We start from the raw sequence: 13,985 nt of genomic DNA, 5'->3' as shown, positions 1-13,985 counted from the left end.
GAATTTGGCCCTGTAGCTGACGAATCCTTTGACAAAGAAGTTCCACTGGATATCGCAATTCCTTCTCCCCTTTCATCTCCGGTGGGTAAATTTTTGGTGCATACTGCACTCCTATGTAGCAAACCAAACAACGGAGTAACTTAAAGCACATCAAGCCTGCCGGTGCATACTCAGCATGTCTGATGCGAGATGATCAGTAGCAGTCTGATGTCCGTGAGTGGGAGGGGGAAGACACCCAAGTGTCAGCTGAGACTCCCAATGGGTGAGGACAGGGGGCGGACAGCAGTCGCAGAGCAGATGGGGCCATGGGCTGGATGAAAGATGGAGCTGGAGGGCGCCATGAACGTGAGAAACCTTTGATCACTGCTTTGTGAACAAATTTAGCATTGCCGTGGGAGGAAGGGTATAAGCATATGGGGATGAGATAAACACAATGTCTAACTGTGGGCCTCCCAGCCTTGGTATGGCCTTTCTGACTTGCTTCTAAAGGATGTTTTAAGCCTTGAGCTTAAAGACACATGGTGGACTTTACAGTGACTGTATCTCATACGGAAGTCAAAGAGGAAAAAAAAACAAAAAACATGAAAAAACAAACTCTTTACAGATTATAGACTTCCTGCCTCTAAAAGGCAAAACAGCTGTCAGTATATCCTCCAGTAAGTCACAAACATCCACTTGAGCTTCAGTTTTCCCCCTCAGCTAGCATGCATAAATACCGAACCTTCAGATCCTTGTCAAAAGACAAATCCAAAAATCAACTCCTATAGGAAGCATTAAACATGAAATATACTACTACTACTACTAAAAAATAAATAAATAAAAAAGAAGAAAAAGAAAAAAAGCTATTATCTGAATGATCATGCTTACTGAAAGGTAAAATGTCCTCAGCTTATTTTGTTATTTCAAACAAGTCATGATCTTACTTTTCCACCTAAATCTTCTACCTCCCTATTCATTCTCTTTGTTTCTTTTCTTTGCTCATGGTGCCGTTTGAACGCTACCTCAACTAATGCTAAGTAGAAATACTTAATGATAGGCATATATTTTCCTATGTTATATTTGTATAAATGTTTTCACCTGCTTGAGACCCAACAGCCCTTCTGCTATGTTCTGTACTTGAGAAAAGCATGAATTCTTGCTTCCTAGCAAAGAGATCCATGATGAACTGCTCAGATACAGCATTTCTCAGTAGTCAGCCTTGGTCTTCACTTTCAGTCTTTCACTCAATAAATGTGTGAAGCTGCAAGGATATGAGAAGAGTTTAAAGTATAATTAACTAGCTGATGATATGCAGCTAAGGGTTTCCTTTTCACTGATCTTAGATTCTACATTCTCACTTTCTTCTCCTTGAACAAAGTAGGTGGGAATAACACAGATGATAGAAACTGAACCTTATGGTAAAATGAGATAAGCAGACCGGAGTAGTAGCTATTCCATTGTGCAGTGTGTGTGAACATACTAAAATGTCACACTGGCTTGCAGCCTCCATATTCCAAAGAAGACATTTGCTTTTGGACAATTTTGATGAAAATAAAAGAAGGAGATTTATTATTAAATGTATTTGAAGAAAAAAAAAAATCTCATTTTTCATTAAAGCTCTTATCCTGACCTCCACATTGAAACTATTTGGCTTTCAATATCGAAAAATAAGAGACTCAGCTAAGAAATCAGACAGATTTCAGCTAAGAAAACTAACAAATTCAAACTTTACCAGTCAAATTTGGGGCTTGGGGGCTATCCGGATATTGCTTCCAGATCTGTTTTCCAGTGTAAATGGCTTTGACATGAAATGTTTGAGTAGACCTTCTCTTGGTTATCAGATGGGAATATAGAAATCTGCATCTGGATAGAAGTCCATTAGCTAATTATGTGGATGGAGCACATCTCTGATGAGGGAAGGCTGGGAGAACCACATTCAGTTAGGCTTTTAAAAAGAAGGGTCTCCTTAATAAGGAGGTCTTATTGCTTCCTTCAAGTAGCAAATGCAAAGGTCCAGGCAAGTTACAAGCACTCTTCCTGGAAGTGCACAGCGACAGCCACAGGGGACAACAGACACAAGTTGCTACGCATGAAATTTCAGTTAGGTATCAAAAAAGTACTTCTTAGCATGAGGGTAGTCAAACACTAGAAAGAGTTGTCCAGAGACGTAGAATGTCCACTTTTAGAGCTATTCTGATTTCAGCTGGATGACATCCTGAGCAGTATGGCCTAAGTTGGTCCTTGTTTCAGCAGGGGTTTGGACTACATCATCTCCTTGTTTAAGTACTCCATAGTTCTATAGATTCTTGGGTGTATACTATAAACTATAGTACCAACAATATCACCTATATAATCAACATCCACATCTTTGCCCCTCTAGGATAGGTTCTCTTTGAAATTTCCGGTCTTGCCTTATACAAGGGTATTTGAAAGCAACTTAGAAATTTAGTTTCCTGAGGGGAATGTAACCATATGAACACATGACATCAGTGCTAAAATCTTTGCAGTGACTTCTACATTTCTGTTTACCATCCATGAAGATTTAAGTCTGGAAGGGATCCAACACATACTAAAGCTCTATGTACAGTGAAACCAGTCTCAGCACTTGAGATGGTCAGATATATCCTCCTCTGTCCACGAATGCCCTCTTTGATACATAGATTGATCTTCTCAGGAGAAGATCCCAATGTCTGGAATTTTCCTGACTCCAGTGATATAAAAGTATTCAAATCTGATAAGCTTTGAGGGGTAGAGGAAAACCTTTGGAAAGTTAGGATTATGATAAGATCAGGAACTTCACGCATGCAGTAGATAACTCTTCCCCTTCCAAAAAAACACAGATATGCTGCAGCTGTTTCTAAACCAAACTCCCAGCAATGGTAAGTGTATTAAAGAGCCCCTTAATAGTTCAGAGCTCTTTCTAAGTTGTAGCAGGTGCCTTTTTCTAACAGACAAACCTTAGATACACAAAGTGCAGAGGTTTATGGATTGACATAGCTGCAGTTCAAATCAGCTGAGAATCACTTGGTAAAATTAGCTTTCACATTTCACAATAAATTTCACTTATTGCAGGTAAAGTCATCCTTTATTTTTGTTTTATTTCAAAATGTTACTGCCCAGCACTTGGCTCTGTAAACATCGTTATTGCTGCTGCCTGCCTGCTTTGGGCCTGAGACGTGTCAGAAGATTTATCTGCCTCATCAGCACTTTCTAAACATCCAGGCAGCCAATCGAAATGGGGAGGCATAACAGATGTGCCAACATCTGCTGCAGCAAACATTTATCTGGACAGCAGAACACATAGCTGTAGATTCAAAATCCAAACTAGTTACAATGCTACACATATGGACATCCTTGATCTACAACTGTGTGAAGGCTATTTTGAAATATTAATTAAAAACAAGTTGAAAATGTTATTTTTCCATTTTAGACAGCTGTGAGAAATATACTTTCCTGTCATTCAGTTTATGCTTTTCCAGTACAATAAATACAAAATACCATGAAAAAAGCTAAATTTAAAGTCGGACTAATAAAATTAGAAATTCTTAGAAAGCACAAATCTAAAATTCCATCTACATACATATTAGAATATGTATAGTTAAAATATGCAATTTTTATATAAATCAAGCACATGAAGTGATATGTGCCAACTTTAAAAACACATTTTCATTTTCCTGGCACCAAAACGAGGTCTATGGGCACCATATCCATGCTGAGTTTCAGCTGTTCAAACTTCTGTTACCCGTAGAAATGTCCTCCATCCCCAAACACGTACTTGCATAGATTGACAATATCATGAGATGAAATACAAAGCAAATTCATCATCTGCTTTTTTGATGCACAGTACAGTCTCACCTGTGTTCCTGCTCACCAAACCATGCCCTCCAGGAAAGACTATCACATTCTCTTTGAAGAGCTGCCTCATTAAATAAAAAAGCAAACTTCCAGAGAAAAGACCTTGCCTGCTTTTTGATTTCTCCTCAGAAGGCCCAGCATGCATAATATTGAAACCTTGTTTAAAGTCCATTTTCCTGTAAAAGGTTCCCATCTTACTAGAGGGATTTGGTCCTTGCTTCCTGTGCTCTTGAAGTTCCTAAGATACTATGCTTTAAAAGTGACATTATAAGTAATATACAAAAGAAACTGTTTTCTCCTGTCCTTTGTCTGTATAGACAGATTCCATGTCTCCAAGACATACTACACACACTTTCAAACAGGAAGAATATGAAAAATAGCATTAATAAAAGTCTTAGAAACGTTTTCACTGTAAAGCGTATATGGAGCTATGTGGTATAATGCTATAAAAACTGTCTACACAAAACACTTATCCAAAACAAAAGATTTATAACCCACAGATTTCCATAAATATGAAAATACTGCCAGCACCTTCTTCTTCCTTCACTGAGTGAAAAACACATGCCATATGTTGTAATGTTGCCCAACAATAAAGTGCTGCTGAACTAAGCTCACTTTTCTTCATTTTCAAGGGAAAACACAAGCCCTGACAACAAGGAAGAATTTTTATTAGCTTTCAGGTGAAGTGAGGAGTAACACTGTGTTTGTTTTATGAAATCATGAAACAAAATGAATATCAGTGACTTGATATATTTTCCTCCTGTTTTAAAACACAGGAAATGGTAATAACTTTGATAAATTTGCCCATGTCAGTTTTGTGTCTTTTTCTCGCTGTTCTCTCATGATGCTCTATAGTTGGGGACACAATTCAAGCCATTAAATTGGGATATTCATTACTTATGGGAGGTGAGATAACAGCAACTTCGTCTGCTTTGAATGTCAGATTTTTGTGATGAGATACAACTCAAAATTAACAAAAAACTATGGCAGAAACTAGCCTGATATCCTCCTCCATCTAAATGATCAAATGACTAACAAGAAGAAGTGTGATTTAATGAAAAAGAAAAAAAAAAAAGCATTAGAAGTAAAGACTCTTGTGTTTTACTGCCAGTTCTGTCACTGACTGACTTGGCAAGTCAATCAATACTACCGTCCTTAGTTCACCTGCTTGTGAATTCCTGTAGCAATGCAGGATATAGTAATACTGAAGTACCCTCGTGGAATGATGTTAAGTCTAATTAATTTATACTTGAAAACTGACTGCAATTCTTAAAAGGCAGGTGGAAAAAAAAAAAGTAAAGGAATGCTTCTTTTTTTACCACGTTTTTTCTTAATTACAAGTACAATTAGTCATAGTTTGGAAGAAATTCCATACTTATTATTGGCTATGGGTAGATTACAGTGACTTAACTCCCCAGGGGTTTTAAAAATAAAAATACTAGTGAAAATACCAGAAAAAATATAAGTGCTGCAGTATGATAAATGCATTGTAAAAGAGTCTTATTTTATTTATTACACAGTGCTACTCGATGATTTACAGAAAAAAATATGCCAGTGCCGTTTCTCCATTTTAACTGTCACCTTTCCAATTTAATAGTCCACAGTGAGAGGCAGAGGGATCACAGGCTAGGTATTAGTAGCTCGGAACTACTTTCAAGTTTAAATGAAAAAATCTCAAGGAATGCTTTAAAAAGCCCTAACTATTGTAGTGTTTTCACAGATCCGACTGAAACATCTATAATAATCTATTTACTAGGCAAAAAGAATTCCTTGCAAGCTTTCCACTTATTAGCTTTAAAAGATAGTCTGTATTTTTCTTTGTATTTCTGTGATTTTCCAGATCACAGGCACACATATGCATGTTCATTTCCTTCACCATGCTCCTTAAGAGGTGTTAGTTAATATTAAAAATTACCACAAAATACCTGAATAACCATTTTGGTATAACGTCTGTATGCTGTGGGGCATCCAGTATTGAGCAGTAACTTCTAGGCAGTTACAAACTGCTGGTCAGAAAACAGATGTAGGGCAGTAACTCCCAGTTTATCTGAGCCCACTCTGACTTGTCAGTTCAGTCCTTGCCCCCGCAAAGCGCTAGTAGCAGGCATGTAGCAAGCAGTACTTGCTCAGTCACCTAAAACCTACAGCACATTTACCAGCAAGCCTTTTCACATTTCCTCTCTCACACCAGTCAGGTCTGACTGCAATGGAAAGATACAACGTTGTCCAAGACTTTGGCTCTTCTACATTGCAACACCTACGTCTTTATTAGGATTCTGCCTGTATAACATCGTATTTCTTGAAGCCTTCTCTTTTCAATTATATCTGGTGGTTGCTGAATTTGAAATCTGCCTTTTATTCGCTGAGGGCTCTTTTCTGATTCATCCCAAGTTTTGAGAGGCTCAGGAAAAAAGAATCCTATCCCAGCAGAAAATGCAGAAGAAAAAAGTGCAATCTGATAGCAAGTGACAAAGGTATTAGAGTGGTTCTGCTCATTCATGTCACTGCCATTGTATCTGCACGTGGCTGGAACTTGCCTTGTGTGATCCCCACCAAAACAGGATTTCTCTCTCTCTCTCTCTCTCTCTCTCCTCTTTATATTATAAAATAAGAACATGACTTTATAGCTGTAAAGAGAAAATCCATGCTACATGTAACGGATTTTGGGAAAATTATTATCTCAGAAATGTTTTCAATTTTGCTGCTTATGAATCTTTTGGATTAGCTTCTTCATACAGAAACACTCATCAGGTAACAAAACAAAAGAGCCTGACTAGCTACCAGAAGCACTGGCAGCGTGTGCACAGACGCTGCTTCCATAAAAACTGTTTATTCAGGTGTTAGCAATTGAAGCAGGAGCTCCAATTGCATTGCCACAAGCGCCCATAATGTTCGCAAAGGGGAGTTTGCAGGCTATCACAGCTCTGAAGGGAGCTGTTACCGACTATCAGCTCTGTAATCCTCATGTTAAAAAGGCCCTAAATATGTATTTATGAGATAGACAGATCCATTTGGTTTATTGGTTAAAAAATCCCTGTGTTGGAGAGGCCTTAAATATGAATTCACAATGCAGGCAGGTCTGTCTTGGCCTATCACAGCAAGGGTAGACCTTCCAGAAAGGCGCTGGTGGCTATGCTTCTGCAGGGCTTAGGGCCTGCTCCACAAATATTTTTGCCTTCGAGTGACTTTATCTGGATCAACAGCATCACTCAGATTACTAATCTGAACAAAACTACTTCTTTTGTTCTGAAAAGACACCAATACAACTGACCACTTCCAAAATGTTATGTCACAGAAAAAGGAAAATAAAATTTGCACCTGAAATAGCAACCTTCCTTCATACAGATATAATACTTATGAGTGTTATTGGAATAGCAAACCAAAGCTTTACTGCTGCATAGCATCTGATAGGATATTCAAAAATGGTGAGAGAAATTAACAGGATAAAATTCTCCCCTATGGGAGTTTTATAGGTTTCAGTGAGAAGAGATATATACAAAACCTCACTCACAGGCAATTCCCCAAATTTTCTAGCTGTTCTCTCTGCCAGCTCCATTTTTAGTAATTTGTTAAAACAGCCAACAGTATCTGATCCAGAAATGCTTAGGTCAATAGGAAACCTCAGCAATTTCAATGGGTTTGGATCAGGTCAGTGGTATACTTAAAGGGCTAATCTACATTTACAGTTAGCAGATTTATGAGTGCAAATACTTATCAACACATTTAAATGAACGGCTGTGCATAGCCATAAATTAGCACTTACATTCAACGTGCAGACACACACATTTATTTCCTTATCCTGACTAAAAATCTGGCCCTTGAAACTGCAAACTACGAGCTTAAGACTACTCCTTTTTGACACAAGGTATTAACCAACCCTTGGAGCGCTACGGGTTGCTCTACTTAGGAGAAGATATTGATGATGCAATCAAGCATCGTTCATATGAATTTTCTAGTTTCTAGAAGTTCTATTTTCTGGGGCATAGGAGGAATCAAAATGACAGGTGTTCTCAGATTGCTTTTTCTCAAGAAAATATAACCGTGCTCTTCCGTGGATGCCATTCCTGGTAGGACCTCTGACCCTTTCATTGTTTGGACACAAAAGATTTTACAAAAGTTTGCCATGGAAAAAAATTACCTGCACATCTCATGTGCATGTCTGTTGGTTTAGTGACATACACCAACTTCTTGAGCAAAAAACATCTATTCTTCCTAGAAAAACAAAGGAGCTCGATGGGTTCAAACATCTGAAGTAAAAAGCATCAAGAGTACCCCCATAATTTCATATAGTGTCAAGTCAACCCTTAGCAACTTCTCCCAGGTACTGCTTCAACCTGTCAGCACAAGCATTTACTTACATTAAAACAGGATTCATCAGACACAGACAGGCTAACATAATGGTTCATTCTGCATTTTTCACTCTGAAAATGCTAATCCTGGCATCCAGCAAGAAACGTGTGTGTGTATATATATATATATATATATATCTTTTCCTATCTTAGATACACAAGATTTTAGAAATTGTAATTTTGATGAGATATCATGTCTCATGGCAGAAACCAATCATCTCCCATTTTCACTCTTCTCAAAGTCTACTTCTGAACACAGAATTTATGAAGGTTTCTGCCCTAGGATAAGGAACCGTTGACTAAACCATGCTATCTACTTGTAACATTTTATTTTCTTCTGTTTGCTCTTTTTGAAAGGCAGTCTCCTCAGAGTGAATATGTAGGACCAGACATTAGTGATGTGCTCCTTTGTCCAGCATTGTCCTTACATTTTTTTTTTAATTTTTTATTTTTTTACCAATTTATTTCACTGTTCCACCATGTAACTGTTGTTTTTCCCTTTATTTTTGTATTACTGGTAATGTTCCCAACTAAGTATATGATGCTTCTCTCTCCTTGATAGCAGGTTCAGAAATGTTACTAAAGCAGCACACATCCATTAGCTTATTTACTCCTCTCCAGCACCAGTATCCTCTGTTCTTCTTACAAATCTGCCGTACAAATTTTAGAGACGTGTCTAACACAGCGTTACTGGGTGCTATGATGGTTTTAGTCCTTTTGCATCATTGGTAGCAGACAATGTGATGCATACTCTAATATCACCTCATGTAATTCCAGCAGCACAACTCATAGCCAGGCAGGAGCTGGGTATGACCCTGAATATCTTTGGCTCTCTTTCTGTTATCTTGACTCTAAGTCCAACTGAGCTTTTACAGATTGGTCGGTTCCTACTTTATCTTAAAAGTCCTCACGAGTATCTGGCTATGCCAGAAACACAAATCTTTTGATCTGTATCTGCCAACACAGATTGATGCTGGCTCTGCCCCCTGTCTCAATACATATCAACAATTCTCATTCCTTTTAGGACAAGCTTTGCAGGAGCAACCTAAAGACACATGAGCTGGCTCTCAGCAATCCCCCAGCTCTGCCATCTTCCCAGCCATTTGTTTAAAGCGTGGTGCTGAATGGAGCCTAATGAGCCTCCTAGGGAGTTCACCCTTCCAAGACAATTGGCTTGTACTTGAGTTTATTGAGCTGTGGCAATCTGAGCACAAACCACTGGGTTTTTCTAGTTTACAAATGGAGTAGAAGAGTCTTGCAGAGTAGAAGAGTCTTGCAAGTGTCTAATCCTACCAAATCCACTGGCAAGCACAAGTCCATATCCCCCTGACCCTCTTGTTTCCTTTTTATGGTGGTAATTCAGGTGCTTAAACTCCAGTACATATCTATAAGCAAGTTCCAGTTTGATCAAAGCTTTGCAGAACATTCCCTTTCTTGGAAAATATTCTTGTTTAGAGCATCTCAGTTGCTAGTCATCTCAGTTCTTTACTTCCTAATTTGGCTTAGCACTTTGCATTTGTCATCTGAAAACCGATGCATTCTTTACCTAAAAACATTTCTAGGAAATTATCGGGCATTGTTCTAGTTCTCTTTCTGCTCACTATCTTGTTTCAAAGCCTTTCTGAAATCTCCAGGTTTAGCTTTAAAATTATTTTTTAAAATTCTTTGGTTTGCCATGGAGACCTATGAGCTGCTTACCTGCATCCTTTTACTGCAACAGCAATGCTAAACACAGTCCTAACACCAGCTAGTTTTTTGCTGTATGGGATTAGCTGATGTTCACACCAGAAAGTTCTTACAAAGTAAAAAATGATAAAATTAAGGGAGAACTGATACAATCCTGGCTCTACAGAAATCACAGTAGTTATACTAAAACTCCATCCTCTAAACACAGAGGAAATAAATGGTGGGAGATAGAGTAGGCTCTCCCACCCAGCCTGCAGCCCACAGAGTGGCATGAGCAGAGCTTCTGTGCCCTCCCGTCTCGCTGCTTGCACCCTCAGATAGTGAACGGACAATGCTGGTTTTAAAACATGTTGTCTTCCTGAACACTTGACTATTTTTTCCCTCCCTGATGCTGCTATGCATTCGCTTTAGTTTTGAGTGGTCACAGGAGGGTACACCTAAGCCAATATTGTTGTAGAGACCTTGACAGCACTGAACCATTGCCTCTGTTCTGCTGACTGTCCTTCTGCTTCTCCTCCAAATCCACCACAACAGCTAATAAATCCCTTTTGATTCTGTCCTTTATGAGACTTGGTTTTGAAGAGAGATAATATATATCTTTCATGGATCAATGATCCAGCTATCTGGAATAATGTTAATACTATCTGGTTACAACAGGGGAGTTTACTAACGTCGTACTTACTAACTTAAATGACAGTTAATACAACCAATGAGTGACCTAAATCATAATATTACCACACAGACTTAAATTTTGGGAAAGCTTTTCACATTTAGAGCTCTTCTAGTAAGAGGCTCCATGATGTTTCTCCTTCAAAACTTTCATATTTAGAGAATGGATTCTTCTCTTCAAAGAAGCCAGACAGTTCCTTTCCTATTTGAATTTCATATGAAATGCTATTTCAGTCACTCAGTGAGTTTGCCTTGGGCAACTGAATCACAACTGATAGCAAATTAATGACTATGATGGTGTGATTAGTAGCAATTACAGGCAACTGAGAACCTGCCCAAGCATTTGCCACTCTCATAATACTTATGCCAACTATGCCAACTATTATTAGTGATTAATAACAGTCATAAAGAGGACCTGATTCCACTAGGTAGGCCCTATATAGATTTGAAATCTGTTAGTATTTTAATGTCACTGATATTCTGATTAAATGATGAAAAATATTTTCAACTAACTACCATTTTTAATCTATTCTTTCTAGATGTTTCCATTACTAATTTACTTAAATATTACTAGAAAAAAAAAAGTTTCTATTACAGGTAAGAAAGAAGCACTGTAAACAAACACACTTGACAGAGAAATTTAATATTGCATTACACCTGGGGAGTCAAAGCAGAACCTAAGCCCTGATACTCTTGTACATATCACATCAAAACCCAACTGGGAAGAAATAATGATTTCACTAATCCCTAGCAATGATTTTTTGAGGAGTTCAAATAAAAGTTTGCTTGTTCTGATTGAGATTCACTAAGTAGATGTTATATGATTTTTCTACTTCCTGGGGGAAGAACTTCAGATTCCCCAGGATGCTAGAAGAAAAGAACAATGGGCTGAACTTGCAATAGAGCATCTTAGCTGCTAAAGATAAGATAAAAGCGAACACACAGCATATTTGCCAAAGCTTTTGCCATTCATTTCATTTCCAAATGTCAAGCAGTTATGTGAAACCTTTAAAAATGTTTCTTAAGGTACAGCAAACAGAAAGATTTTAAATCTTGTATTAAAGATATTTAATTATTTATAATCACTCATTTAAAATACAGTAACTTGAACTTATGCAAAGACTCAGCACTGTTTAATATTAAAAAGAGCCATCTGCTTCTTATGCCTGCCCCTACAAATATTTTGTTGCTAGATAACAGTAGAAAAGAAAAATCTAATGACTGGCAGACAAGAAGAAGACTATTTAGATATTGAAATGAAAATCTAATGAAGAGCAACAACACCAATCACATGTTATCATTTTGGGAGGCTACACAAATTTTTCCAGTGATTCAGAAAGACATCCAGCCTCATCACTAGAGAATACAATGCATTAACAGCAAAGGGATATTTGCGGTACAGAGCACAACTTCTTCTAATTGCAACACTTACAATGTCAAATATGAAAGAGCAAGTAACAGAAATTATATTCATTTTCAGAGATGTAGCCTGATCTTACAAACACTCAAGTATGCACCCAAGTATCTGCAAGACTTATCCCTAAGGCATGAGAAAAAAGGCCAATTAATTCTTAAAATTAGAAGGGGAAAAAAAAAGTGACAATTAAGCTTCCAGTTACCATTTTTAATTTTGGAAAGGTTTTCCTTAAAGTGTTATAACTTCAAAAAGAAAGTAGCAGATTTACTATCTCCACTGAACAAAGAGGGATTAAGTATCCTGAACTTGTATGGAGACAACCAGTGCAGAATTCCACTTTCACATTTCACATGCATAACCTAACCCAAAGCTTGTGACGTTACACAGGTATAAAAAAGAACATTCTTTGAACACTCTTTGGCACAGAGTATTCCCATTCTCTCTCTCTTTCTTTTTTCCTTTATTTTGCACAAGATCCTGTTCCTATCTGTGCAAGTACCATATCTGTAATAATAGAGAGGCTGCAGTGTGCCAGTGATCTTACCTCATACTCAAAGTCCTCTGTTCTATCTGCATCAGCAGGCAGGCTGGACAGATACTCATTACCTTCGTAAAATTCATGCTCCGCTGGGTGAAGAGAATGGCAGCTATGTGGAACAAAGCGGTACAACAAAAGTATATGAAACAATTGTTTTTAAATAAATAAATAAATAAAGATTAAAAACACATACACAAACCCTTCTCTGTAGTGTTATCTTTGGAATATTACTCTGGACGGCCTGAGAGCATGAATAAAACAGCATTAGGATGTAGCAAGGGCTGTTTTCAAAAGCTCAGATTCTTAGTTCATTTTGCTGGGTTCATCTTTTGTCAGATTTATACAGGGTGATTACTTAAAAGGGTCTGTTTGGGGCCAAACTACTTAATTATGACTATTTGGAATTCCTTATGCTCATAAATCTACCTAACTCCACATTCATATGCCACATCATGGCCAGTGGAGGCTTACCAATTAACCTGTTACAAACACATGAACATCCTCAATCTACAACCCACACCAGGCTGGCAAATTGTACAAGTGCTTGCATTAAACAACTTGCATTATCCTCTTTTGTTAAAGGGATAACGGCGTGGTGAAGTGCATTTGAATAACTGCACACTGTAAAATGTCATTAAATTGTATGGTTGCAAAGGCTTGGGGCACAAACAATGAGGTCTTTATGACATGCACTTAGGTACAGTCTGGGATCCAAGGTGGCCTTAGCTCCTCGGACTCCTTGGGTGCTAACCATGCAACACCCATTGTGTATCTACCTCAAGCCGAAGTAGGAAACTCTTCCCCATGCTGAGAGTATGGGAACTTCAATCACAGTAGCACACAGTTTAGTACTACCATAATAACTCAAAAACATACATGTTCAGCTGCTTAGTATTAAATAGTAGGATCTATCCAGCAGGTTCTCTCTCTCTGATATGGTCATCTACTCAGCTTACCTAGAACTTCTAAAAACAGAGTTACATCAAGGTCAAAAGTGGTATGTTCTCTACATCAGTTCTGCAGAGATGTGCAGCATGCCAGAAGTCAGTAGGAAAGCTTCAGGGCTTTCATAGTTTTGCTGGCCACAGACAGAGACCAAGGGTCAACCACTAGATGATGATACTCATGAGTAAAAAGGGAGTAGCAGTCCATAAAGGGAGGAGCCTAATCCCTTTTTTTTTTTTTTTTTTTGGTATTTTTGCCAATATTTCTATTCAGTTCCATTTCAGAGAATATTAATTCAACCAAGGGACGACTTAATTCACATTATTTGACATATGAAAGGTGACATTATACTTCCATATCCATATTTTTGGAATTGTTTTGCCTTAATAAGGGGGCTGTTAAATAAAATAATTTTCCCATGAGTTTTGCAAGAAATTTGGAAGAACAGAAAGCAACAAGACAGCTCTTTCTAGGCTTTAGAAGCCTTTTTGGTACTTTGAAACACAGAAGTGTTTTTCTTTTTGATAAGGGCTTAGCTTTAGATGAA

At 37.9% G+C, this 13,985-nt stretch overlaps 1 protein-coding gene across 5 annotated transcripts in view; it reads right to left on the bottom strand.

The window, feature by feature from the left end:
- Positions 1 to 13,985, bottom strand: part of PDZRN4 (PDZ domain containing ring finger 4) — a 269,511-nt gene that overhangs the window by 28,756 nt on the left and 226,770 nt on the right. For all 5 annotated transcript variants that reach the window (XM_066991970.1, XM_066991964.1, XM_048065897.2 and 2 more), the window contains one exon: positions 12,500 to 12,602. In XM_066991970.1, the coding sequence (XP_066848071.1) occupies positions 12,500 to 12,602 (103 nt within the window). The remainder of the gene's footprint in view (positions 1 to 12,499; positions 12,603 to 13,985) is intronic.

Source organism: Anser cygnoides, chromosome 1 (assembly GCF_040182565.1).
Source record: "Anser cygnoides isolate HZ-2024a breed goose chromosome 1, Taihu_goose_T2T_genome, whole genome shotgun sequence".
NCBI classification, from domain to species: Eukaryota; Metazoa; Chordata; class Aves; order Anseriformes; family Anatidae; genus Anser; species Anser cygnoides.
The sequence above is the reverse complement of the archived record's forward strand: the minus strand, read 5'-3'. Positions and strand labels throughout refer to the sequence as shown.